The sequence below is a fragment of the Eucyclogobius newberryi genome, unplaced genomic scaffold (genome assembly GCF_026437365.1).
Source record: "Eucyclogobius newberryi isolate DKJ021-1_F unplaced genomic scaffold, fEucNew1.0.hap1 SCAF_47, whole genome shotgun sequence".
Classification (NCBI taxonomy): Eukaryota; Metazoa; Chordata; class Actinopteri; order Gobiiformes; family Gobiidae; genus Eucyclogobius; species Eucyclogobius newberryi.
The window spans coordinates 518,796-546,668 of NW_027316134.1; the positions used below are offsets into that span (position 1 = coordinate 518,796).

General features: G+C 46.9%; 1 protein-coding gene across 1 annotated transcript in view; it reads right to left on the reverse strand.

Moving 5' to 3' along the window:
• Window positions 1-6,966: 6,966 nt before the first annotated feature.
• LOC140380414 (pleckstrin homology domain-containing family G member 4B-like) overlaps window positions 6,967-27,873 on the reverse strand; it is a 44,480-nt gene continuing 23,573 nt past the window's right edge. The window contains 10 exon segments of the mRNA XM_072464418.1: window positions 6,967-7,116; window positions 7,177-7,280; window positions 7,625-7,713; window positions 8,071-8,298; window positions 8,393-8,740; window positions 9,612-9,789; window positions 17,405-17,575; window positions 22,383-22,607; window positions 23,116-23,205; window positions 27,387-27,636. Of these exon segments, the coding sequence (XP_072320519.1) occupies window positions 7,197-7,280; window positions 7,625-7,713; window positions 8,071-8,298; window positions 8,393-8,740; window positions 9,612-9,789; window positions 17,405-17,575; window positions 22,383-22,607; window positions 23,116-23,205; window positions 27,387-27,636 (1,663 nt within the window). The 3' untranslated portion in view covers window positions 6,967-7,116; window positions 7,177-7,196.

The window sequence follows — 27,873 nt, forward strand, 5'->3', positions numbered from 1 at the left end:
ATAATTTATAACAAATAGTCTAATGATGCTTTTTAAATAAATTGAAATGTTTTATTGCTCTATTAAAAGTGAATTACAATATAAATGTTTGTTCTGATCTGAACATGACACACTGGACTCCTGCATGAAACAATGCTGCGATGTGATTGGCTGATGGACCTGACGTGCATAAACCTTTACGTTCCTCTCATTGCACTTTAAGAAGTCAAAGTCAAACAGACATCACGAGTCACGATTGATCTCACACATGGTGATGTGAGAGAGAGGGACGCAAACTCAAACCCGCTCATCTCTAACTGAGGCTGCACAGGGGCCCGGGACAGGGGCCCGGGGCCCGGGACAGGGGCCCGGGACAGGGGCCCGGGACAGGGCCGCACACTGTTCACTCCAAAGTCTCACGTCAGAGGTTCTGGACGAGACGGCGCTCGTCTGGACCGGATCTCCGCCTCTTAGTGACCCGGGCCATAGACGCCCCTCACCGGCCTCACCTGCAGCTCACACTATGGGGCTGGTGTGAATGTGAAGCTTATTATCTTTCATTCAGACATATTATTGTGCGCGGGGCAGAGCTCTCGTCGCCTCCAGCCTGAGCGAACTAACGTGACAGAATCGTGTTGTTTCAAACAGCAGCATTAACCGTCTCTTTGTAAGAGAAGTTCAATACCTGGAGAGTGTTGTTGAGTTTGCAGTTTCTTTACATCGTCAAGAAGTTTCTTCTTTCGTTTTTCGGCATCGGGGAGATATATTCCTCTGGAAATGAGGACCACGTTGTGTTGTGTTTATGTTTTGCTCTCGTTCTGCTCGCGCACAATGAAGTTGCCCAATCAGCGCAGGTTTGGTGTCTTGGTTGCCAGATTGTCATTACAAATAAATGCAGTTTGTGCGTTGTATGTTACCGCTGTGTGCGCTGCCGCGCCAGCAGCGCTACTACACTAGTGGCGCACGCTGCGCTTGCACTTCGCATAAGACGGGTTGCCAGATTGGGGGCCCTATTAAAGCCTCGGGGCCCTACGCGGCTGCTTAGTTCGCTTATAGGCTGGGCCGGCCCTGGGGACGTGTGTTATTTGTACAGGGAGTAGAGGTGATGTCAGCAGAATACCAAGTTGCATTGTGGGATTTAAGTTATCCATATTTGAGCTTGTGAGGTGTTGAGAATAAACTAACTGGCAAACGGATGCCCTGGAGTTTTGGTGCGCTTTGTTAGCGTTGAAGAAAGTTCCCATATGTGAATTGTTTACTGACAATGGCAATAAAACTGATTCTGATGACGTGGTGAGGGGCCCCCAAAAATTTTTTTCGCTTAGGGCCCCCTGAAGGCTTGGGCCGGCCCTGGGTGGAATGATGCATGTGTTTCACAATCTGGCTGAGATCATTTCAGAATCAACTCTAAAACACAACTAAACAGATCTAGAACATCATGTCCAGCGTCTCCATCTGTGGTCAATGGCTCAATGTCACGGTTACATTCTCACAAACCTTCAGATTAACATGGAAATACATTTTTAAGAAATTAATTAATTTAGATATTTGATTATAGAATTGTTAAATGCCAAAAACAGGCTGGTGCCCCATATTTTACTTTTAAATTTGCTGTCCATCCAAGGAGAAAAAAACATGCAGAACAGGCAAGTCGGAAAGGGACAGAGGAGGGGCAGAGGAGGGGCAGAGAAGGGACAGAGGAGGGGCAGAGGAGGAGCAGAGGAGGGGCAGAGAAGGGACAGAGGAGGGGCAGAGGAGGAGCAGAGGAGGGGCAGAGAAGGGACAGAGGAGGGGCAGAGAAGGGACAGAGGAGGGGCAGAGGAGGAGCAGAGAAGGGACAGAGGAGGGGCAGAGAAGGGACAGAGGAGGGGCAGAGGAGGAGCAGAGAAGGGACAGAGGAGGGGCAGAGAAGGGACAGAGAAGGGACAGAGGAGGGGCAGAGGAGGAGCAGAGAAGGGACAGAGGAGGGGCAGAGAAGGGACAGAGAAGGGACAGAGGAGGAGCAGAGAAGGGACAGAGGAGGGGCAGATAAGGGGCAGAGGAGGAGCAGAGGAGGAACAGAGGAAGAACAGAGGAGGAACAGAGGAGGGACAGAGGAGGGGCAGAGGAGGAACAGAGGAAGAACAGAGGAGGAAAGGGGAGGAACAGAGGAGGGACAGAGGAGGGGCAGAGGAGGAACAGAGGAAGAACAGAGGAGGAACAGAGGAGGGGCAGTGGAGTGAACTCAGTCACAAAACAAACTGCAGCAGAGAAACTCGGGGCGTTGAGTTCATATCTGGAGCTGCAGCTGTGGTGAGGTCATCTGACAGGTGCAAGAGCCACGTGTGCCAACCAGAGTAACACATGAGGGCGTGGCCTGAGTAACAACTGAGAGAGCAACCAGAGTAACACATGAGGGCGTGGCCTGAGTAACAACTGAGAGAGCAACCAGAGTAACACATGAGGGCGTGGCCTGAGTAACAACTGAGAGAGCAACCAGAGTAACACATGAGGGCGTGGCCTGAGTAACAACTGAGAGAGCAACCAGAGTAACACATGAGGGCGTGGCCTGAGTAACAACTGAGAGAGCAACCAGAGTAACACATGAGGGCGTGGCCTGAGTAACAACTGAGAGAGCAACCAGAGTAACACATGAGGGCGTGGCCTGAGTAACAACTGAGAGAGCAACCAGAGTAACACATGAGGGCGTGGCCTGAGTAACAACTGAGAGAGCAACCAGAGTAACACATGAGGGCGTGGCCTGAGTAACAACTGAGAGAGCAACCAGAGTAACACATGAGGGCGTGGCCTGAGTAACAACTGAGAGAGCAACCAGAGTAACACATGAGGGCGTGGCCTGAGTAACAACTGAGAGAGCAACCAGAGTAACACATGAGGGCGTGGCCTGAGTAACAACTGAGAGAGCAACCAGAGTAACACATGAGGGCGTGGCCTGAGTAACAACTGAGAGAGCAACCAGAGTAACACATGAGGGCGTGGCCTGAGTAACAACTGAGAGAGCAACCAGAGTAACACATGAGGGCGTGGCCTGAGTAACAACTGAGAGAGCAACCAGAGTAACACATGAGGGCGTGGCCTGAGTAACAACTGAGAGAGCAACCAGAGTAACACATGAGGGCGTGGCCTGAGTAACAACTGAGAGAGCAACCAGAGTAACACATGAGGGCGTGGCCTGAGTAACAACTGAGAGAGCAACCAGAGTAACACATGAGGGCGTGGCCTGAGTAACAACTGAGAGAGCAACCAGAGTAACACATGAGGGCGTGGCCTGAGTAACATACGAGGGCGTGGCCTGAGTAACAAACGAGGGCGTGGCCTGAGTAACACACGAGGGCGTGGCCTGAGTAACAAACGAGGGCATGCCGCATTATAATTGGTCACATGTACGGAATCATCATTAATAATCTAAAACTTGGAAGAAAATGTCAAGAGGGGCTGTAACTACTGACTCTGTGGGTTTTGGGGTCTTAACAAGGGAAAACCAGAAAAACAATGGAGCTACTCGGGATAAAGCTACTCATGAACTCAGGAGCCTAAAGGACCGGCCACTTCAAAGGGGCGTGCATGTATTCATGACCCAAGTGTATTCATGACCCAAGTGTATTCATGACCCAAGTGTATTCATGACCCAAGTGTATTCATGGCCCAAGTGTATTCATGACCCAAGTGTATTCATGGCCCAAGTGTATTCATGGCCCAAGTGTATTCATGGCCCAAGTGTATTCATGACCCAAGTGTATTCATGACCCAAGTGTATTCATGGCCCAAGTGTATTCATGGCCCAAGTGTATTCATGACCCAAGTGTATTCATGGCCCAAGTGTATTCATGGCCCAAGTGTATTCATGACCCAAGAGTATTCATGGCCCAAGTGTATTCATGGCCCAAGTGTATTCATGACCCAAGTGTATTCATGGCCCAAGTGTATTCATGGCCCAAGTGTATTCATGACCCAAGTGTATTCATGACCCAAGTGTATTCATGGCCCAAGTGTATTCATGACCCAAGTGTATTCATGACCCAAGTGTATTCATGACCCAAGTGTATTCATGGCCCAAGTGTATTCATGACCCAAGTGTATTCATGGCCCAAGTGTATTCATGGCCCAAGTGTATTCATGGCCCAAGTGTATTCATGACCCAAGTGTATTCATGACCCAAGTGTATTCATGGCCCAAGTGTATTCATGGCCCAAGTGTATTCATGACCCAAGTGTATTCATGGCCCAAGTGTATTCATGGCCCAAGTGTATTCATGGCCCAAGTGTATTCATGACCCAAGTGTATTCATGGCCCAAGTGTATTCATGACCCAAGTGTATTCATGACCCAAGTGTATTCATGGCCCAAGTGTATTCATGGCCCAAGTGTATTCATGACCCAAGTGTATTCATGGCCCAAGTGTATTCATGACCCAAGTGTATTCATGGCCCAAGTGTATTCATGACCCAAGTGTATTCATGGCCCAAGTGTATTCATGACCCAAGGGCTCATAACAAGGTGAAACTTCTGTCGTATCATCATCAATAAAGAGTTTGGTTCAACAAAACAACATAAAATCTTTATTAAAGCCGCAAGCGGCATCCAACGGCCCTCGCGGGCCGCCGGCCTTCCGACTCTGCTCTCTGCATTTTACAGAGATGGCGCTAACGTAATTGTCTAAGAACTAAGACAGCGACACATTGGACATGTACAATGCTGTGCTTAACTAGTGCAAATGAACACAAATGTCGGTCAAATGTGCAGCTCCAGCGCACAGAGACCGTGACACTTGGAATAAAAATATGGATAACTTTTGATGCTCCGCTTGTGTAGATGATTTTTCCCAAATATGAGCTTGATCGAGCTATTGCCCACAGAGGAGTTCATTAAAGTGTGAAGCATAAATGTGAACATTTCAAGGATTTGGCGTTTTTCCCATTTGTGACAGTATATTTGCAGCTCCACGGCACAGAGACCGTAGCACTTAAAATCAAAATATTGATAACTTTTGATGCCCCATTTGTGTAGATGATTTCCCCAAATATGAGCTTGATCGGGCAATCGCCCTAGGAGGAGTTTGTTAAAGTGTGAAGTGTAAAAATGTGGTGATTTGAGCGATTCTACGATTTTCCCATAAGGATAACATGGGATGTTTCTGTCATCGCTACGGTTACGCCGTACAAAATATGACTTTGGCTCTCATACTTGTATGATCAGGATGGCAAATTAGAATTTAGTGCAAAATGTCATGTCATTTGGAAAAACTCTATTGTTTATAGGCCACTCTGAAGGCCAAATAGTCAGAATTCTGGGAAACGTTTGCGGCTCCGTCGCACAGAGACCGTAAAAGTTATCCTTAAAATTTGGATAACTTTAGATGCCCCACTTGTCTAGAGGACGTACACCGATTTTGAGGTTGGTGGGCAAAACGCACTAGGAGGAGTTCGTTAAAGTGTGAAACAGAAAAATGTGGATATTTGAGAGATTTTGCGGTTTTCCCATAGGGATAACATGGGAGGTTTCTGTCATCGCTACGACTACGCCGTAAAAAATTAGGCATTTTTGTGATTGGCTTTTGTGATCGGGACGGCAAAATAGAATTTTGGGTAAAGTTTAGACAATTTTGGTAAAACTAATTTTTGACCTTCAATGTTAATTTAAAGGTCACTCTGTAGGGGGCGCTATCGCGCCCATTTCAATTTTGTCAGCCTAAACTGGTCCAAACTAGAAAGTTTAACAACTGATTCAAATTTGGTCCTAATCGGACTGGTTTTGATCAAATGGGAGCAATTTTTAGATCTGCAATATTCCAAAATAAGTTGTCCAACTTTGCGGCTGCGCCGCACACAGACCGTAAAAGGTATCTCAAAAAATTGAATAACTTTAGATGCCCCACTTGTCCAGAGGACGTACGCCGATTTTGAAGTCGGTGGGCAAAACGCCCTAGGAGGAGTTCGTCAAAGTTTGACGTGAACAAAATGACTAACAGCGTATTTTCATTTTCAAAGGAAGATGGCGGCCATAGGGTAAGTCTGGGGGCGTGGCCACAATGATTTTTTTTTGTTCGTCCTCACAAGAGGAATGCGTGTCCCGAATTTCGTAGCTTTACGCCAAAGTTGACCTCGGGGCGTCTCCCATAGGCGCAATGTATTTTGACTTTTGTCGGTGGCGCTGTCGCGACATTTTTTAACGAAAAAAAAAATGGCCCAGAAAAAATCAAATTTTTCGCCGATTCTGAATTTTGGGCAAAGTTTGGTGAGTTTTTGAGCATGTTCAGGGGGTCAAATTAGAGTTCAAAGCGCTGAAGAAGAACAATAAAAAAATAAAAATAATAATATTTTTAGCAAAAACAATATAGCCGTTTCCACATTAACAACAAATTATACATCGTTTGAAAGCTCTAAGCCTTCCCGATGCCGCCATGGGGTGGAATCATCATTACGAGCGCTTACGCGCTCGTCACTCCCTATTCCGTCGGGATGCCCCGCCCACTCCCCATAGACTTCCATTGATTTGAGCAGATACAAGCATGGCCCATGTCTGCGGCATGGATTCTCGCGTACGGGACGATGCCAGGAGGGTTTTTGGAGGAATGCAGCGCTTCGCGCTGCTGTTGTCAACAATTAGTGAATGGGCTACGCCCATTCACTAATTGTTGACTATTTCTGTCATAGCAGGAGTAAGTATGCATGATCCATGCCTTCGGCATGGGCTAGTTCACTGTACTTGCCAGGGGCGACGGGGCACCAAACATGCGGGCTGCGCCCGCATGTTTGGTCAGACAGTTGCAACGCTGCCTTCGGCAGTGTTGCGGGAGCAATAGGCCCTCCGCCCTGCTGGGGCTCGGGCCTAATAATCTCATTATTAATCGACAAAAAACAAAGTAAAAAACAAACCTCATTTACAAAGATGTTTTATTAAAGCTGTACATAATAAACACATGAAAACATCACAAACACTCTTCAATGTTATGACAAAAAGTCAACATCTGAATGATTTAACTTTAGTGGTTTTATGCCATCTATTCTTCCCGTGTCAGTGTTGGGCAGGTTAAGTGTCATATTATTACATCTTTGTACATGAAGTGGACACATGAAGTGGACACATGAAGTGGACACATGAAGTGGTTTAACAGCCGGCTTGTTTCCACCGGTCAGATCTGGACAAGAAGAGAACTAGATTCAATGAACGGGCCATTTTATTAGGTACAGCGCTTTACCTCTGCCACGAGGAGACGCTTCACACTTCTGTAGATGTGCCACCACACGCGCCACCACACGTTCCACCACACGCGCCACCACACGCGCCACCACACGCGCCACTCTGAGGAGACAACAACACAACATTAGGACTGACAACACTTGCCCCGGGGCAGCTGCGGCCACAGAGTTTACACTGTATTTATAACACACATGTGAGTGTTCATGTCTCAACCAGGAGGTGGCAGTGCAGCAGCAGGTAAAAGAAGTAGTAGCAGTAGTAGTAGTAGTAGCAGTAGCATTAGCATTAGCGTTAGCGTTAGCGTTAGCATTGGCATTAGCATTAGCATTAGCATTAGCAGTAGTAGCATTAGCATTAGCAATAGTAGCAGTAGCACTGGCATTAGCAGTAGCATTAGTAGTAGTTGCAGTAGCATTAGCATTAGCATTAGCACTAGCAGAACTCACCTCTGGGTGTTTGGCGTTGTGGGAGGAGCAGAGGGACGGGGCGTCGTCTCCCTCGGCGCTCACACTCTCTTCACACCACGAACCGTCGACTGCAACAGACCAAACATTGACCTCATGAGACAAACGGCCCTCAAACGCTGCAGAAGACCTCATCAGCTCAGAGTCACCTTTACCCTCTGACCTCTGACCTCTGAACAAAAGCATTCCAGACGGTCTCAGTGTGTGACACATGTGCTGCTGCCTTTACCACTCCACCACATGTGACGGTTCAAACTTCAGAACGACCAGAAGGGGGCGCAAGGCCGATCTGAGCTTTGTTTCCATACACTCTGACCGTGAAGAAGATTTGTGCCGTGGCGTTCCGGGGCATCAGGCTTTAAGTTCCGGCTTCTCAGACGAGTACCTTCAGATTGAAAATAAGCGTGGCCAATGCGTTTGACACTCACGGAGCGGGTTGTGCCGGTCGCTCTCCTGGTCCAGCTCGTCCTCCGGATGCCCCGCCCTCACGGCGCCCCCCAGCGGTCCGCCCAGGTATCGCCCCGGAGACAGAGAGCCCCGCCCCGACGAGGAGGAGGAGGAGCTACTGCACGAGCCGATGGACATCTGCCGCGTGACGGGAAGGAGGTCACGTGACCGCGGCGGGAGGAAGGAGGCGACGGAGACGGCTCTGGAGTCTGAAGGGGACAGGACAGTTTAAGGAGACAAAATATACAATCTAAACTAAACAAGGAACAAGGACGTGTGGAGTATTTATCAGAACGGGCTGACCTTTGCCGAGGAGGCCACAGTTGACCGCTCTGGAGTCACAGTTGACCGCTCTGGAGTCACAGTTGACCGCTCTGGAGTCACAGTTGACCGCTCTGGAGTCACAGTTGACCGCTCTGGAGTCACAGTTGACGGCTCTGGAGTCACAGTTGACCGCTCTGGAGTCACAGTTGACCGCTCTGGAGTCACAGTTGACCGCTCTGGAGTCACAGTTGACCGCTCTGGAGTCACAGTTGACCGCTCTGGAGTCACAGTTGACCGCTCTGGAGTCGATGGCGGCGTCGCTCGGCTGGATGTCCATAAAAGGTTTGTTTCCGAGTCCCAGAAAAAGTCTCTCCTGCATCCGCACTTCTGCAAACGAAGAACGTGAAATATCTGATGGATCAGCAGCATAAAGCAGGTCTAAACAGGTCTAAAGCAGGTCTAAAGCAGGACTAAAGCTGGTCTAAAGCAGGACTAAAGCAGGACTAAAGCTGGTCTAAAGCTGGTCTAAAGCAGGACTAAAGCAGGACTAAAGCAGGTCTAAAACAGGTCTAAAGCAGGTCTAAAGCAGGACTAAAGCTGGTCTAAAGCAGGACTAAAGCAGGACTAAAGCTGGTCTAAAGCTGGTCTAAAGCAGGACTAAAGCTGGTCTAAAGCTGGTCTAAAGCAGGTCTAAAGCAGGTCTAAAGCAAGTCTAAAGCAGGACTAAAGCAGGTCTAAAGCAGGTCTAAAGCAGGTCTAAAGCAGGTCTAAAGCAGGACTAAAGCAGGTCTAAAGCAGGTCTAAAGCAGGTCTAAAGCAGGTCTAAAGCAGGTCTAAAGCAGGACTAAAGCAGGACTAAAGCAGGTCTAAAGCAGGTCTAAAGCAGGACTAAAGCAGGACTAAAGCAGGTCTAAAGTAGGTCTAAAGCTGGTCTAAAGCTGGTCTAAAGCAGGTCTAAAGCAGGTCTAAAGCAGGTCTAAAGCAGGACTAAAGCAGGTCTAAAGCAGGACTAAAGCAGGTCTAAAGCAGGTCTAAAGCAGGACTAAAGCAGGTCTAAAGCAGGTCTAAAGCAGGTCTAAAGCAGGTCTAAAGCAGGACTAAAGCAGGACTAAAGCAGGACTAAAGCAGGTCTAAAGCAGGTCTAAAGCAGGAATAAAGCAGGACTAAAGCAGGTCTAAAGCAGGACTAAAGCAGGTCTAAAGCAGGTCTAAAGCAGGTCTAAAGCAGGACTAAAACAGGGTTCAAACCCAGACTTTACCTTTGTTCCTGAGAGCCTGGTCCCAGAGGATCCTCTCCAGGTCCCTGGTCCAGTCGTCCTTCAGGCCCCTACTCTCCGCCTGCAGAGTGTATGTGTCCTGGCTCTTTCTCTTTCTGAACCAGATCTCGAAGCAGAGGCCGCTGTCCCCGGAGTTCTGCGTCAGGCCGATGTCGCATGTCTGAAACACAAAAATGTACTGGATTAAAAGTACTGCAGCCAAATTTGCTCTCTGCAGTGTAAAGTAGTAGTTTTTGCTTTCACTTTGACACAGATCGAAATGAAACACGTGTGGAGAGCGTCGTTTGTCGTCTGCTGATCTGAAACCAGTGCCTCAATTGTAGTTTACAAGCAGTTCAAAAAGTCGCTTTAACAGTCTAAAGGTGGGAGATATATATCGTAAAATGTATGATATTTTAATTGTTCTTCTGGAGGTATGCAAAATTGGAGTGGATTGTTTGTAATTAAATCTATTTAAAATGAGCTAAGTTGACATATAATAATAGTATAAAGGGATATTTCAACCTCTCCTCCTCTCCTTGAACCGACACCTTAACGTGGTGGAGGGGTTTGAGTGCCCGAATGTTCCCGGGAGCTATGTTGTCAGGGGCTTCAAGGCCCTGGTAGGGTCTCCCAAGGCAAACAGGTCCTAGGTGACGGGTCAGACAAAGATCGGTTCAGAAGCCTCTTATGATGACAACAAAAGCAAGGCCGTTTACGTCGCCCGGATCGGTGTCACCGGGGCCCCATCCTGGAGCCAGGCCTGGGATGGGTGCTCGATGGCGAGCGCCTGGTGGCCGGGTCTTACCCCGCGGGGCCCGGCCGGGCACAGCCCGAAGGAGCGACGTGGGGCCGCCCTCCCATGGGCCCACCACCCGCAGGAGGATCCATAAGGGGCCGGTGCAGAGAGATCTGGGCGGCAGTCGACGGCAGGGGCCTCGGCGACCAGATCTCCAGACACAGAGACTAACTCTGGGGATATGGAATGTCACCTCGCTGGGGGGGAAAGAGCCTGAGGTTGTGCGGGAGGTTGAGCGATACCGACTAGACATAGTCGGCCTCACCTCCACGCACAGTTTGGGCTCTGGAACCCATCTCCTCGAGAGGGGCTGGACGCTCCACTTCTCTGGTGTTGCCCGCGGGGAGAGGCGACGGGCTGGTGTGGGCTTGCTTATAGCCCCTCAGCTCAGTCGCCACGTGTTGGAGTTTACCCCGGTGAACGAGAGGGTCGCGTCCCTCCGCCTTCGGGTGAGGGACAGGTCTCTCACTGTTGTGGCGGCCTACGGGCCGAACAGCAGTGCAGAGTACCCAGTCTTCTTGCAGTCCTTGGGAGGAGTACTAGACAGTGCACCGACCGAGGACTCCGTTGTTCTACTGGGGGACTTCAACGCCCACGTGGGCAATGACAGTGACACCTGGGGAGGGGTGATCGGGAAGAACGGCTTCCTGTGTTCCATGTTCTCCACCTCCATTGTTGATGCGGCTGCTCGGAGCTGTGGTCGCAAGGTCTCCGGTGCCTGTCGTGGCGGCAACCCCCGAACCCGGTGGTGGACACCGGAAGTAAGGGATGCCGTCAGACTGAAGAAGGTGGCCTATCAGGCCACTCTGGCTTGTGGGTCTCCGGAGGTCATCGACAGGTATCGGCAGGCCAAGCGAGCCGCGGCTCGTGCTGTCGCAGAGGCAAAAACCCGGGCCTGGGAGGAGTTCGGGGAAGCCATTGAGGAGGACTATCGGTCGGCACCAAAGAGTCTGGCGCCTCAGGAGGGGGAAGCAGTGCCTCACCAACACCGTTTACGGTGAGATCCGCCCTGAGTACCTAAAGTATCTGGATGTTGTAGGACTGTCTTGGTTGACACGTCTCTGCAACATCACGTGGCGGTCGGGGACCGTGCCTCTGGACTGGCAGACCGGGGTGGTGGTCCCTCTGTTCAAAAAGGGGGACCAGAGGGTGTGTTCCAACTACAGAGGGATCACACTCCTCAGCCTCCCGGGTAAGGTCTATTCCAAGGTACTGGAGAGGAGAATCCGACCGACAGTCGAACCTCGGATTCTGGAGGAGCAGAGTGGTTTTCGTCCCGGTCGTGCAACACTGGACCAGCTCTATACCCTCCATCGGGTGCTCGAGGGTTCATGGGAGTTCGGCCAACCAGTCCGCATGTGCTTTGTGGATCTGGAGAAGGCTTTCGACCGTGTCCCTCGGGGTGTCCTTTGGGGGGTGCTCCGGGAGTACGGGGTCCGGGGCCCTTTGCTCAGGGCTGTCCGGTCCCTGTATGACCGGAGCAGGAGCTGTGTTCGGATTGCCGGCAGTAAGTCAGACCTGTTCCCAGTGCATGTTGGACTCCGCCAGGGCTGCCCTTTGTCACCGGTTCTGTTCATAGTTTTTATGGACAGAATTTCTAGGCGCAGTCAGGGGTCGGAGGGTGTCCGGTTTGGGGACCACAGGATTCCATCTCTGCTGTTTGCAGACGATGTTGTCCTGATGGCTTTATCAAACCCGGACCTGCAACATGCACTGGGACGGTTTGCAGCCGAGTGTGAAGCGGCTGGGATGAGAATCAGCACCTCCAAATCCGAGGCCATGGTTCTCGACCGGAAAAGGTGGCTTGCCCTCTCCAGGTGGGTGGGGTGTCCTTGCCCCAAGTGGAGGAGTTCAAGTATCTCAGGGTCTTGTTCACGAGTGAGGGAAGGATGGAGCGTGAGATCGACAGGCGGATCGGTGCAGCGGCTGCAGTGATGCAGTCGCTGCATCGGACCGTTGTGGTGAAGAGGGAGCTGAGCCGAAAGGCAAAGCTCTCGATTTACAGGTTGGTCTACGTTCCTACCCTCACCTATGGTCATGAGCTTTGGGTAATGACCGAAAGAACAAGATTGCGGATACAAGCGGTCGAAATGAGTTTCCTCCGCCGTGTGCCTGGGCGCTCTCTTACAGATAAGGTGAGGAGCTCGGCCACACGGGGGGAACTCGGAGTAGAGCTGCTCCTCCACGTCGAGAGGAGCCAGCTGAGGTGGCTCGAGCGTCTGTTCCGGATGCCTCCTGGGCGCCTCCCTCGGGAGGTGTCTCAGGCATGTCCCACCCGGAAGAGGCCCCGGGGAAGACCCAGGACACGCTGGAGAGACTATGTCTCTCGACTGGCCTGGGAACGCCTCGGGATCCCCCCGGAGGAGTTGGAGGAAGTGTTTGGGGAGGAGGAAGTCTGGGAGTCCCTGCTCAGACTGCTGCCCCCGCGACCCGGCCCCGGATAAGCGGCAGAAAATGGATGGATGGATGGATGGATATTTCAACCCATTAACTTTCACTAGACTTTTACAGACACATTTGAGCACATTCCTGATCCTTTGTCAAAATATCGTCTGAATATCGTTGGCGATGTCGCCCAACCCCCTGTCAGTCTACAATTTGAGGTCTGACGTTCATCAATTGGACCATTGACAAACCAGGTCCTGACACACCAGGTCCTGACAAACCAGGTCCTGACAAACCAGGTCCTCACAAACCAGGCCCTCACAAACCAGGTCCTCACAAACCAAGTCCTGACAAACCAGATCCTGACATACCAGATCCTGACATACCAGGTCCTCACAAACCAGGTCCTGACACACCAGGTCCTCAAAAACCAGGTCCTGACACACCAGGTCCTGACACACCAGGTCCTCACAAACCAGGTCCTGACAAACCAGGTCCTGAGTAACCAGGTCCTGACAAACCAGGTCCTCACAAACCAGGTCCTGACAAACCAGGTCCTCACAAACCAGGCCCTCACAAACCAGGTCCTCACAAACCAAGTCCTGACAAACCAGATCCTGACATACCAGATCCTGACATACCAGGTCCTCACAAACCAGGTCCTGACACACCAGGTCCTCAAAAACCAGGTCCTGACACACCAGGTCCTGACACACCAGGTCCTCACAAACCAGGTCCTGAGTAACCAGGTCCTGACAAACCAGGTCCTCACAAACCAGATCCTCACAAGCCAGGTCCTCACAAACCAGATCCTCACAAACCAGGTCCTGACAAACCAGGTCCTGAGTAACCAGGTCCTGACAAACCAGGTCCTCACAAACCAGATCCTCACAAGCCAGGTCCTCACAAACCAGATCCTCACAAACCAGGTCCTGACAAACCAGGTCCTGACAAACCAGGTCCTGACAAACCAGGTCCTGACAAACCAGGTCCTCACACACCAGGTCCTGACACACCAGGTCCTGACAAACCAGGTCCTGACAAACCAGGACTCAGCAGTGACACATGTCTGGATTTCCTCTGTTGCACAGTCACTTTTCTTGTGGATTTTCTCTGACCTTGTTTTGTAACAGCTGAAGAGTCAGTGTACATCATCACTCTCTGATGCCACAGGACGTTTCTCAATCCAGTACTGCAGAAATATGTGTACTTCTGCAGACGTGTGCGTACAAGTCTGACCTGATTGTGAACCAATTTGTAGAGAAATAAAAATGTATTATGTGTTGTACACATATGTGGACGCCGGGTCCTAGGAAGCTATGTAAAAAAGTCACATGACATTAAGACTTATCTGGAGGAAAATTAAACTGGGAAAAAATCCCTTCCTGTCCTTTGGGATTTGAGAGGAAAAATCATCTTTCATCTAATCATCTAACTTTCACTAGACTTTTACAGACACATTTGAGCACATTCCTGATCCTTTGTCAAAATATCGTCTGACTATCGTTGGCGATGTCGACCAACCCCCTGTCAGTCTATAATTTGAGGTCAGACGTTCATCCATTGGACCATTGACAAACCAGGTCCTGACAAACCAGGTCCTGACACACCAGGTCCTCACAAACCAGGTCCTGACAAACCAGGTCCTGACACACCAGGTCCTTACAAACCAGGTCCTGACAAACCAGGTCCTGACACACCAGGTCCTTACAAACCAGGTCCTAACATACCAGGTCCTGACACACCAGGTCCTCACAAACCAGGTCCTGACACACCAGGTCCTCACAAACCAGGTCCTGACACACCAGGTCCTCACAAACCAGGTCCTGACACACCAGGTCCTCACAAACCAGGTCCTGACACACCAGGTCCTCACAAACCAGGTCCTAACATACCAGCTCCTGACACCAGGTCCTCACAAACCAGGTCCTGACACACCAGCTCCTGACACACCAGGTCCTCACAAACCAGGTCCTGACACACCAGGTCCTGACACACCAGGTCCTCAAAAACCAGGTCCTGACACACCAGGTCCTGACACACCAGGTCCTCACAAACCAGGTCCTGAGTAACCAGGTCCTGACAAACCAGGTCCTGACACACCAGGTCCTGACACACCAGGTCCTGACACACCAGGTCCTCACAAACCAGGTCCTGAGTAACCAGGTCCTGACAAACCAGGTCCTGACAAACCAGGTCCTGAGTAACCAGGTCCTGACAAACCAGGTCCTGACAAACCAGGTCCTGACAAACCAGGTCCTCACACACCAGGTCCTGACAAACCAGGACTCAGCAGTGACACATGTCTGGATTTCCTCTGTTGCACAGTCACTTTTCTTGTGGATTTTCTCTGACCTTGTTTTGTAACAGCTGAAGAGTCAGTGTACATCATCACTCTCTGATGCCACAGGACGTTTCTCAATCCAGTACTGCAGAAATATGTGTACTTCTGCAGACGTGTGCGTACAAGTCTGACCTGATTGTGAACCAATTTGTAGAGAAATAAAAATGTATTATGTGTTGTACACATATGTGGACGCCGGGTCCTAGGAAGCTATGTAAAAAAGTCACATGACATTAAGACTTATCTGGAGGAAAATTAAACTGGGAAAAATCCCTTCCTGTCCTTTGGGATTTGAGAGGAAAAATCACCACCTCTGCAAAATAGAAGAAAACAAAAATAAAAATAAAACTAAAAGATCTGCAAGAAAAAGGAAAATTAGGCCAAGAAAGGGAGTCTGCAAATGCCACTCGAAATGAAAAAGATAAGAAGAGAAATGAATGCTCTGACCTCACAGGAAATAGAAAAGAAAATGCTCTTTATTATGAGAGTGGATCAAAATGTTCTAAATTGTGATCCTGGAAAGGGTTAAGCTGAAAGAACAATTTTTAAAATACGGGAAAAGTGATGTAATCAATCAACATTTACAGCAAATCCTTTTATAAAAACCTTTATCTGGAATTTCAGGAGATAAAGAGGAGGATATAAATTCCTTTCTGGACCATCAATCTGCCTGTGATGTCAAAAGAACAAAATAAAAGATGAGGAAATACAGTAAATCTCCAGGAGCAATGGGTTCACCTCAGAGTGGTATAAAGCTCTAAAGACACACCTCAGAGTGGTATAAAGCTCTAAAGACACACCTCAGAGTGGTATAAAGCTCTAAAGACACACCTCAGAGTGGTATAAAGCTCTAAAGACACATCTCAGAGTGGTATAAAGCTCTAAAGACACACCTCAGAGTGTATAAAGCTCTAAAGACACACCTCAGAGTGGTATAAAGCTCTAAAGACACACCTCAGAGTGGTATAAAGCTCTAAAGACACACCTCAGAGTGGTATAAAGCTCTAAAGACACATCTCAGAGTGGTATAAAGCTCTAAAGACACACCTCAGAGTGGTATAAAGCTCTAAAGACACACCTCAGAGCGGTATAAAGCTCTAAAGACACACCTCAGAGTGGTATAAAGCTCTAAAGACACACCTCAGAGTGGTATAAAGCTCTAAAGACACATCTCAGAGTGGTATAAAGCTCTAAAGACACACCTCAGAGTGGTATAAAGCTCTAAAGACACACCTCAGAGCGGTATAAAGCTCTAAAGACACACCTCAGAGTGGTATAAAGCTCTAAAGACACATCTCAGAGTGGTATAAAGCTCTAAAGACACACCTCAGAGCGGTATAAAGCTCTAAAGACACATCTCAGAGTGGTATAAAGCTCTAAAGACACACCTCAGAGCGGTATAAAGCTCTAAAGACACATCTCAGAGTGGTATAAAGCTCTAAAGACACACCTCAGAGCGGTATAAAGCTCTAAAGACACATCTCAGAGTGTATAAAGCTCTAAAGACACACCTCAGAGCGGTATAAAGCTCTAAAGACACATCTCAGAGTGGTATAAAGCTCTAAAGACACACCTCAGAGTGTATAAAGCTCTAAAGACACATCTCAGAGTGGTATAAAGCTCTAAAGACACATCTCAGAGTGGTATAAAGCTCTAAAGACACACCTCAGAGTGGTATAAAGCTCTAAAGACACATCTCAGAGTGGTATAAAGCTCTAAAGACACACCTCAGAGTGTATAAAGCTCAAAAGACACATCTCAGAGTGGTATAAAGCTCTAAAGACACACCTCAGAGCGGTATAAAGCTCTAAAGACACACCTCAGAGCGGTATAAAGCTCTAAAGACACACCTCAGAGTGGTATAAAGCTCTAAAGACACATCTCAGAGTGGTATAAAGCTCTAAAGACACACCTCAGAGCGGTATAAAGCTCTAAAGACACACCTCAGAGTGGTATAAAGCTCTAAAGACACACCTCAGAGTGTATAAAGCTCTAAAGACACATCTCAGAGTGGTATAAAGCTCTAAAGACACACTTACTCCTTTACTTTTGACAACTTTTAATCTGCACTTAATAAAACTCCTCCCCTCCAAGTGTGAAAGAGGCCATCATATCCCTGAGACCGAAAGAAGGACCGACTGGACTGTGCCTCATATAGACCTATTTCTATCCTGAAAAACTACTTTATTCCATTTCATTCAGTAACTGTAGTAGCAGTGATAGTAGCAGTAGCAGTAACTGTAGTAGCAGTAACAGTATGCGCAGTACCTTGAAGGACTGCTTGTACTCGTACGTCTCGTTGCCGACCTCCGTCTTCCTGGTTTTACTGAACAGAACCAGCTCTTGGAAGAGGAAAACGTGGCGGAAACACTTCTTCTTCCTGAAGGTGACCAAGAACTCTTCCTGTCGGATGAGCGCCCCCTGCTCCTTCAAGTTCACCTGCAGCAGAGAAGGAGCTTTACCATCAGGCCAGTTTCCATGGATGCGAAAGCATCCCCCATTGAAACATCATGTATTTACACAGAGGAATCCCAATGAGAACCCTGTAAACAACAAATACAGATGTAACAAACAAACAAACAGGATATGAAGATGAAATGCCAATAAAACATTCAACAAAATAATCATTAATAATAGTCATATTTAACCAGTGCTTTGAATTTATTAAAAAGCATCAAATCATGTCCGCCTCAGGGCAGCTGTGGCTCCTGAAGTGAGTGAAGTGAACAAGCTTTTAAAATGGTAAAACAAACTCCAAGGCCTTTAAGAACGATATTGTTAAGTGTTCTAATCTGGAAGCCACCGGCAGTGACAGTGTTGGGAAAGTGGCTTCATGAACTGGGAAAGTGGCTTCATGAACTGGGAAAGTGGCTTCATGAACTGGGAAAGTGGCTTCATGAACAGGGAAAGTTGCTTCATGAACTGGGAAAGTGGCTTCATGAACTGGGAAAGTGGCTTCATGAACTGGGAAAGTTGTTTCATGAACTGGGAAAGTGGCTTCATGAACAGGGAAAGTGGCTTCATGAACTGGGAAAGTGGCTTCATAAAGTGGGAAAGTGGCATCATGAACAGGGAAAGTGGCTTCATGAACTGGGAAAGTGGCTTCATGAACAGGGAAAGTTGCTTCATGAACTGGGAAAGTGGCTTCATGAATTGGGAAAGTGGCTTCATGAACTGGGAAAGTGGCTTCATAAAGTGGGAAAGTGGCTTCATGAACTGGAAAAGTTGCTTCATGAACTGGGAAAGTGGCTTCATGAACAGGGAAAGTGGCTTCATGAACTGGGAATGTTGCTTCATGAACTGGGAAAGTGGCTTCAGAAAGTGGCTTCATGAACAGGGAAAGTGGCTTCATGAACTGGGAAAGTGGCTTCATGAACAGGGAAAGTTGCTTCATGAATTGGGAAAGTGGCTTCATGAACTGGGAAAGTGGCTTCATAAAGTGGGAAAGTGGCTTCATGAACTGGAAAAGTTGCTTCATGAACTGGGAAAGTGGCTTCATGAACAGGGAAAGTGGCTTCATGAACTGGGAAAGTTGCTTCATGAACTGGGAAAGTGGCTTCATAAAGTGGGAAAGTGGCTTCATGAACTGAAAAAGTTGCTTCGTGAACTGGAAAAGTGGCTTCATGAACAGGGAAAGTTGCTTCATTAACTGGGAAAGTGGCTTCATGAACTGGGAAAGTGGCTTCATAAAGTGGGAAAGTGGCTTCATGAACTGGAAAAGTTGCTTCATGAACTGGGAAAGTGGCTTCATGAACTGGGAAAGTGGCTTGTGGCTTCATGAACTGGGAAAGTGGCTTCAAGAACAGGGAAAGTTGCTTCATGAACTGGGAAAGTGGCTTCATGAACTGGGAAAGTGGCTTCATGAACTGGGAAAGTTGCTTCATGAACTGGGAAAGTTGCTTCATGAACTGGGAAAGTGGCTTCATGAACAGGGAAAGTGGCTTCATGAACTGGGAAAGCTGCTTCATAAAGTGGGAAAGTGGCTTCATGAACTGGAAAAGTTGCTTCATGAACTGGGAAAGTGGCTTCATGAACAGGGAAATTTGCTTCATGAACTGGGAAAGTGGCTTCATGAACTGGGAAAGTGGCTTCATAAAGTGGGAAAGTGGTTTCATGAACTGGAAAAGTTGCTTCATGAACTGGGAAAGTGGCTTCATGAACAGGGAAAGTGGCTTCATGAACTGGGAAAGTTGCTTCATGAACTGGGAAAGTGGCTTCATGAACAGGGAAAGTTGCTTCATGAACTGGGAAAGTGGCTTCATGAACTGGGAAAGTGGCTTCATAAAGTGGGAAAGTTGCTTCATGAACTGGGAAAGTTGCTTCATGAACTGGGAAAGTGGCTTCATGAACAGGGAAAGTGGCTTCATGAACTGGGAAAGCTGCTTCATAAAGTGGGAAAGTGGCTTCATGAACTGGAAAAGTTGCTTCATGAACTGGGAAAGTGGCTTCATGAACAGGGAAATTTGCTTCATGAACTGGGAAAGTGGCTTCATGAACTGGGAAAGTGGCTTCATAAAGTGGGAAAGTGGTTTCATGAACTGGAAAAGTTGCTTCATGAACAGGGAAAGTGGCTTCATGAACAGGGAAAGTGGCTTCATGAACTGGGAAAGTTGCTTCATGAACTGGGAAAGTGGCTTCATGAACAGGGAAAGTTGCTTCATGAACTGGGAAAGTGGCTTCATGAACTGGGAAAGTGGCTTCATAAAGTGGGAAAGTGGCTTCATGAACTGGAAAAGTTGCTTCATGAGCAGGGAAAGTAGCTTCATGAACTGGGAAAGTGGCTTCATGAACTGGGAAAGTGGCTTCATAAAGTGGGAAAGTGGCTTCATGAACTGGAAAAGTTGCTTCATGAACCGGGAAAGTGGCTTCATGAACAGGGAAAGTTGCTTCATGAACTGGGGAAGTGGCTTCATGAACTGGGAAAGTGGCTTCATGAAATGGGAAAGTTGCTTCATGAACTGGGAAAGTGGCTTCATGAACAGGGAAATTTGCTTCATGAACTGGGAAAGTGGCTTCATGAACTGGGAAAGTGGCTTCATAAAGTGGGAAAGTGGTTTCATGAACTGGAAAAGTTGCTTCATGAACTGGGAAAGTGGCTTCATGAACAGGGAAAGTGGCTTCATGAACTGGGAAAGTTGCTTCATGAACTGGGAAAGTGGCTTCATGAACAGGGAAAGTTGCTTCATGAACTGGGAAAGTGGCTTCATGAACTGGGAAAGTGGCTTCATAAAGTGGGAAAGTGGCTTCATGAACTGGAAAAGTTGCTTCATGAACTGGGAAAGTGGCTTCATGAGCAGGGAAAGTAGCTTCATGAACTGGGAAAGTGGCTTCATGAACTGGGAAAGTGGCTTCATGAACTGAGAAAGTGGCTTCATAAAGTGGGAAAGTGGCTTCATGAAGTGGGAAAGTGGCTTCATGAACTGGGAAAGTGGCTTCATGAAATGGGAAAGTGGCTTCATGAACTGGGAAAGTGGCTTCATGAACAGGGAAAGTTGCTTCATGAACTTGGAAAGTGGCTTCATGAACTGGGAAAGTGGCTTCATGAACAGGGAAAGTTGCTTCATGAACTGGGAAAGTGGCTACATGAACTGGGAAAGTGGCTTCATAAAGTGGGAAAGTGGCTTCATGAACTGGAAAGGTTGCTTCATGTACTGGGAAAGTGGCTTCATGAACTGGGAAAGTGGCTTCATGAACTGGGAAAGTGGCTTCATGAACTGGGAAAGTGGCTTCTTGAACTGGGAAAGTGGCTTCATGAACAGGGAAAGTGGCTTCATGAACTGAGAAAGTGGCTTCATGAAATGGGAAAGTTGCTTCATGAACTGGGAAAGTGGCTTCATGAACAGGGAAAGTTGCTTCATGAACTTGGAAAGTGGCTTCATGAACTGGGAAAGTGGCTTCATGAACAGGGAAAGTTGCTTCATGAACTGGGAAAGTGGCTACATGAACTGGGAAAGTGGCTTCATTAAGTGGGAAAGTGGCTTCATGAACTGGAAAAGTTGCTTCATGTACTGGGAAAGTGGCTTCATGAACTGGGAAAGTGGCTTCATGAACTGGGAAAGTGGCTTCTTGAACTGGGAAAGTGGCTTCATGAACAGGGAAAGTGGCTTCATGAACTGGGAAAGTGGCTTCATGAACTGGGAAAGTGGCTTCATGAACTGGGAAAGTGGCTTCATAAAGTGGGAAAGTTGCTTCATGAACTGGGAAAGTGGCTTCATGAACTGGGAAAGTGGCTTCATAAAGTGGGAAAGTGGCTTCATGAACTGGAAAAGTTGCTTCATGAACTTAACTACCTGCTTCTTAACCCTGAACAAACCGAGGTCTATGTGCTGGTCCTAAACATCTGCGAGACGCTTTATCTGAGCAGATAGTCACACTGGACAATGTCAGTGAAGCCTCCACTTCTACTGTAAGAAAGTCTTATTAGACCAGGAGCTCTCATTTAAAGCTCATATAAATCAAGCCTGTAAAACAGACTATTTCCATTTGCGTAATATAGATAAAATCAGAAGAATCCTGCCTAAAAGCGATGCTGAACAACTTATCATGCATTTGTAACGACTAGATTAGACTATAACTCCTGCTCACAGCGTGTCCTAAAAGCTCCATAAAAAGTCTCTTCACTGGCTCCTGTCCAGTTTAGAATCACATTTAAACTCCTTCTCCTGACTTGCAAAGCCATAAATTACTTTGATGAATGATTTTGGAAATTTTAAGAAAATTGGCACAAAATTCCACTTTGGCATCCCGATCAAAAAAGTAAATAAGATCCATGTCATATTTGTTACGGCGTAGCCATAGCGATGACAGAAACCTCCCATGTTATTCAAATGGGAAAATGGCCAAATCTGTGAGATTGAAACTTTATACTTCTACGAACTTCTCCTTGGGCGTTAGCCCGATTAACCTGAAATTTGGAGTGGATCAAAAGTTATACAAATCTTTTAAAAATGACTGTCTTTGTGAGCCGCAAAATGTTCTCTTTATTTGAAAAGCAAAGGGAAGAAGACGCGACATCGTCGCAGATTCAGCAGTAGATGTAATAAAAGCACAATCCCTCCTCTTGCGGCGTGGCGAGGGCCAATCATCGCCGCTTGCGGCTATATTTAATTATTATTATTTATTTATTTTTAATTTAGTTTTTTTTTTAAACATTCTCATTATTATTATTTTCAACTTTATGAATAAACTGGTCATTTTCCACCATCTAAAGTGTGTGGTGGTCACAGACTCTGCCCCCCACACTTACGTCACACTGCTGGATGGCGTCCATGGCGAGCAGGTTGTTCCCGTGCCTCAGCTGAAACTGCACCACCTCCAGAGCCTGGCGCACCTCGTCCAGTGCCCCCTGGTGTTGGGGCCCGCACTCGCACAGCACGTCCCGGAGCAGGAGGCCGTACTTACTGATCCTCTGCACCGGCTTCAGGAGATACGACCACAGATCCATGCGGTCGCCCAGACGCAGCTGCTTCTGCTGTTGGGACACGACCAGAACAACAACGCTTTATGCATTTATTTAATCATTTATGTCATCAAACCAGTGATTAAAAGGTTTAAAACGGGAAGAGGGTCAAACGTAGGCGGGACTTCCTGATGAGAAAGTGTTGTTGGTTTCACCAGAAACTAAACCTCTTTGTTTACTCGCAGTCCTTAAATGGGCTGTCAGCCTCCTATTGTCCCTGGCTCACTCTCTCTCCTCCTGTGTAACTGATGAGCATCAGAATGCTCTGGGCGTCGACCTTTCCAGGGATTCAAAATTCCATTATAAACGACCTGAAGGTTGAATCTTAAACCGTTCCTATTTAATGATGTGATGGTGTTTCTTTTTGAACACTTTTTGCCTCTTTAACACTTTCTCTTCATCTTTTGTCCTGCTCAGAATCTTCTCACGGTCTTTGATAAAGTGATTTGTGTCTTTAAGATCTGCGGTTCTACAGTTGATTGTTCCACGTTAGAGTTTAGAGTTTGTTTTTGGTTCTCACCTTGAAGAAGTCTTTTCCGTGGGCGACGAGCAGCCGGTCAGACACAGGTTTGTTCTTGCTGTAGAGCGCGTACAAGGCAAAACTGTCCCTCTGGAAGACAGGAGAGGAGAGACATTCAGCAGAGCGTACAAGGCAAAGCTGTCCCTCTGGAAGACACGAGAGGAGAGACATTCAGCGTTCTGTTTGAGGAAATATGTTGATTGTCTTTTAAACATTTGTCATGAAAACTGCTCGTGCTGCGTCTGAGAGCGAAAACAGAATCGTTTGAATCGGAGCATTTTTAGAATTATCACATTTCCACTTTATTATTAGGCCCGAGGCCTATTAGTCCCGTAAGGCCGCGCGAAGCACGGCTGCGAAAGTGCGCACAAAATTGAGCGCGAAGCGCTCACCCACTTCCAAACACTCACTAACGCACTCCTCCACTCATGCACGCCCCGTGCAGACTAATTAGTAGTAGGAAAATGGAACATTGCCGTTGTAAAAAGGGGCGAAGCCCGTGCAAAAGTGCGCACTAAACGAGCACTTTACATTGGGATGTAAAGCACTCATTTGCGACAAGTAGCTCACGAATACGTTCCCCATCTCTTTCATGTTCCGTGCATATAAGCATGTAATGCAAAAATTGAACATTATTACTGTATAGAGGGCCAAAAACACAAAGTGGGCGGAGCCCACTCAAAATTAACGAAAGTACCCGTCAGTGACCATTGACCCACACCATGAGGAGGTTCTTCTTCTTCTTCTTCTTCTTCTTCTTCTTCTTCTTCTTCTTCTTCTTCTTCTTCTTCTTCTTCTTCTTCTTCTTCTTCTTCTTCTTCTTCTTCTTCTTCTTCTTCTTCTTCTTCTTCTTCTTCTTCTTCTTCTTCTTCTTCTTCTTCTTCTTCTTCTTCTTCTTCTTCTTCTTCTTCTTCTTCTTCTTCTTCTTCTTCTTCTTCTTCTTCTTCTTCTTCTTCTTCTTCTTCTTCTTCTTCTTCTTCTTCTTCTTCTTCTTCTTCTTCTTCTTCTTCTTCTTCTTCTTCTTCTTCTTCTTCTTCTTCTTCTTCTTCTTCTTCTTCTTCTTCTTCTTCTTCTTCTTCTTCTTCTTCTTCTTCTTCTTCTTCTTCTTCTTCTTCTTCTTCTTCTGACCAACCCCCCTATTTTTCACCCAGTGAACATTGACGAAAAGTCACAAAAATTTGCACACCTCTAAAAATCGTGCCTCTCTACATTCTGGCTATTTCCCTTTTCTAAAATAAAAAAGTTGGCGCGTCAGCGCCCCCAAATGTACCAAAAATGCATTGAGAGATGGGAAATGACCCCAACAATTTTTTATCGTAGAATCATGAAATTTGGCGCAGAGGTAGATGGTGACAAGAGAAGTAAAAAATATTATTACAGCAACACCATCCACCCAAACAAATGTCGGCCATATTGGTTCAAAAATGGCTAAGCATGACTCGGAGTTTTTCCAAACGTCGTACTTTTACGAACTCCTCACAGGGCGTTGGCCCTAAAAAGCTGAAATTTGGTGAAAATGGTACTGAGGAGTGGGACATCAAAAGTTATTCAAATTACATTGATACCTGTCACGGTCTCTGTGCAGTGAAGCCGCAAACTGTAGCTAGAATTTCAGAAATCTCCCAAATTTAACATTTCTGCCGTTTGCGCAGATAAAGTCTGAATTGCGTCAAATTAGAATCAGTTGTTAAACTCTTTGCCCTAAACCTACTTGAAGTGAAATAAATTAATTTGGCGCTACAGCGCCCCCTACAGATTTAATATGGAGGTTAAATGTTTAGTTTTGCGAAATTATATGAAATTTGACACAAAACTCAATTTTGGCATCCACATCAAAAAAGTCAGTGAGACCCATGTCATAATTGTTATGGCTTTGCCGTAGCGATGACCAAAACCTCCCATGTTATTCCAAAGGGGAAATCGCCAGAACATGTTTACACTTTAGACTTTCATGAACTCCTCCCAGGGCGTTAGCCCTATTAACCTGAAATTTGGTGAGACTCATCTTCAGGTGTGGACCATCAAAAGTTATCCACATTTTTATTCAAAGAGTCACGGTGTCTGTGCGGCAAAGCCGCACATTTTGCCAAGAATTCAAAATAAAATTGCTTTTTGATGGTAAAACAAAGGGGAGAAGATGTGACAGCGTCACAGATTCAGCAGTAGAAGTAATAAAAGGACAATTGTGGCGCGTCAGCACCCCCTCCTCTTGCGGCGTGGCGGCGGCGTGGTGAGGGACGATCATTGCCGCTTGCGGCAATATTTATTATTATTATTACTATTATTATTAGGCCCGAGTGCCACAAGATGGAGAGAGGCCTATTAGTTCCACTGTAGTAGTAGTTGTAGTAGTAGCAGTGGTTGTAGTAGTAGCAGTGGTTGTAGTAGTAAAAGTAGTTGTAGTAGTAGCAGTGGTTGTAGTAGTAGTAGTGGTTTTAGTAGTAGCAGTGGTTGTAGTAGCAGTGGTTGTAGTAGTAGTAGTAGTAGTAGTAGTAGTAGTAGTAGTAGTAGTAGTAATAGTAGTAGCAGTAGCCATAGTAGTAGCAGTAGTAGTAGTAGTAGCAGTAGTAGTAGTAGTAGTAGTAGTAGTAGTAGTAGTAGTAGTAGTAGCAGTGGTTGTAGTAGTAGCGGTAGTTGTAGTAGTAGCAGTGATTGTAGTAGTAGCAGTGGTTGTAGTAGTAGCAGTGGTTGTAGTAGTAGTAGTACTAGTAGTAGTAGTAGTAGTAGTAGTAGTAGCAGTGGTTGTAGTAGTAGCAGTGGTTGTAGTAGTAGTAGTGGTGGTAGTTGTAGTAGTAGCAGTGATTGTAGTAGTAGCAGTGGTTGTAGTAGTAGCAGTGGTTGTAGTAGTAGTAGTACTAGTACTAGTAGTAGTAGTAGTAGTAGTAGTAGTAGTAGCAGTGGTTGTAGTAGTAGCAGTGGTTGTAGTAGTAGTAGTAGTAGTGGTTGTAGTAGTAGTAGTAGTAGTAGTAGTAGTAGTAGTAGTAGTAGTAGTAGTAGTAGTAGTAGTAGTAGCAGTGGTTGTAGTAGTAGTAGTGGTTGTAGTAGTAGCAGTGGTTGTAGTAGTAGTAGTGGTTGTAGTAGTAGCAGTGGTTGTAGTAGTAGCAGTGGTTGTAGTAGTAAGATAAGATATTCCTTTATTGTCCCAATTGGGGAAATTTCATTGGTGCAACGCAGGTAGATCCAGAGGTAGATCCAGAAGAACAGATCACTTATAGGAAGTCTGAAAAACACTTTCAGTAGAAGATCTCCTATAAGTAAATAAAAACTCCCATAGACAAATAAATAAATAAATACCATTGCATGTGATCCCGACAGTAATTGCACATGAATATGTGTCACGACAGCACATAGACTGCACATGAATTTCACAGTAATTGCACATGAATTCCAACAGAAATTGCACATATGACAGAATTGCACATCAGTATTAGGTTAGGTCAGTATTGCGACGGGATAACGTGACGATCTCCGGGGGGCGGGGCCAGAGCCGAGGGACTCAGAGCCAAGACACATCGCAACGACACGACGAAAACACTCAATCCAGCCGAATAAAGTCAAAACAAGTTAATATAAAGCGATTCCAGTGCGTGTCCTGATCGTTCGTGAAGTTCCTCTTTCATATAAACGTGTATATAAACGTGTACCGACGACACGCCGTACTTTAGCGCGGCCGGAGGGCACGGGGGGGGCTGGTGGGCTCGCTCGGAGCTAGCTCACGTCACAACAACACAACGAACGCAACGAAAAACGCTCAAATCCAGCCGAAAAAAGTCAAAAACAGTTGAATTAAAAAACTATTCCAGCGCGTGTCCCTATCGTACAGTAAAATAGAAAAAATATACTAACTATATTTACAAAATATAGGAGATAAAGCACAATAAGTGTGAGAAAGAAGAGAGAGCGTTTAGTAGTAGTGGTTGTAGTAGTAGCAGTGATTGTAGTAGTAGCAGTGGTTGTAGTAGTAGCAGTGATTGTAGTAGTAGCAGTGGTTGTAGTAGTAGCAGTGATTGTAGTAGTAGCAGTGGTTGTAGTAGTAGCAGTGGTTGTAGTAGTAGCAGTGATTGTAGTAGTAGCAGTGGTTGTAGTAGTAGCAGTGGTTGTAGTAGTAGCAGTGGTTGTAGTAGTAGTAGTGGTTGTAGTAGTAGCAGTGGTTGTAGTAGTAGTAGTGGTTGTAGTAGTAGCAGTGGTTGTAGTAGTAGTAGTGGTTGTAGTAGTAGCAGTGATTGTAGTAGTAGTAGTCGTTGTAGTAGTGGTTCATTGGTCAAACCCACATGTCGGAGAAAGCAGCGGCCCACTCTGATTGGCTGGTCCACGCAGCGCTCCAGGTCCGGGAGGAAGTGATGTCGGTGGAAGTCGTGTATCTTCTCCAGGTTTGAGAACACCGCCCCCTTCTGGCCCCTGAGCTCCTGCGGCACGTCGGGCCGGTCCAGCTCGGGGCAGTACTGCTCACGCACGAAGCCCAGCGCGCGCACGTACTCTCGCTCTGTGGTCAGGAGCTCGGACAGGATGCAGGTCAGGCGCCTGGGCGGGGCAGGGGCGGGGCAGGGGAGGGAGCACATTTAGACACGGAAAATACAATCAACAGATATCTGCTCATCAAAAACACATGTGTCGAGTCATTCGCTTTAATTTTTGTATCTTTCACAATATTTGATCCTTTTTTTGCATAATTTTCCATCTCAAAACCTGCAGAATGTGAACAATCGGTGGGAAATTAGATTACTCACGTCAGATGGAACAGTTGACTTTATTTCAATA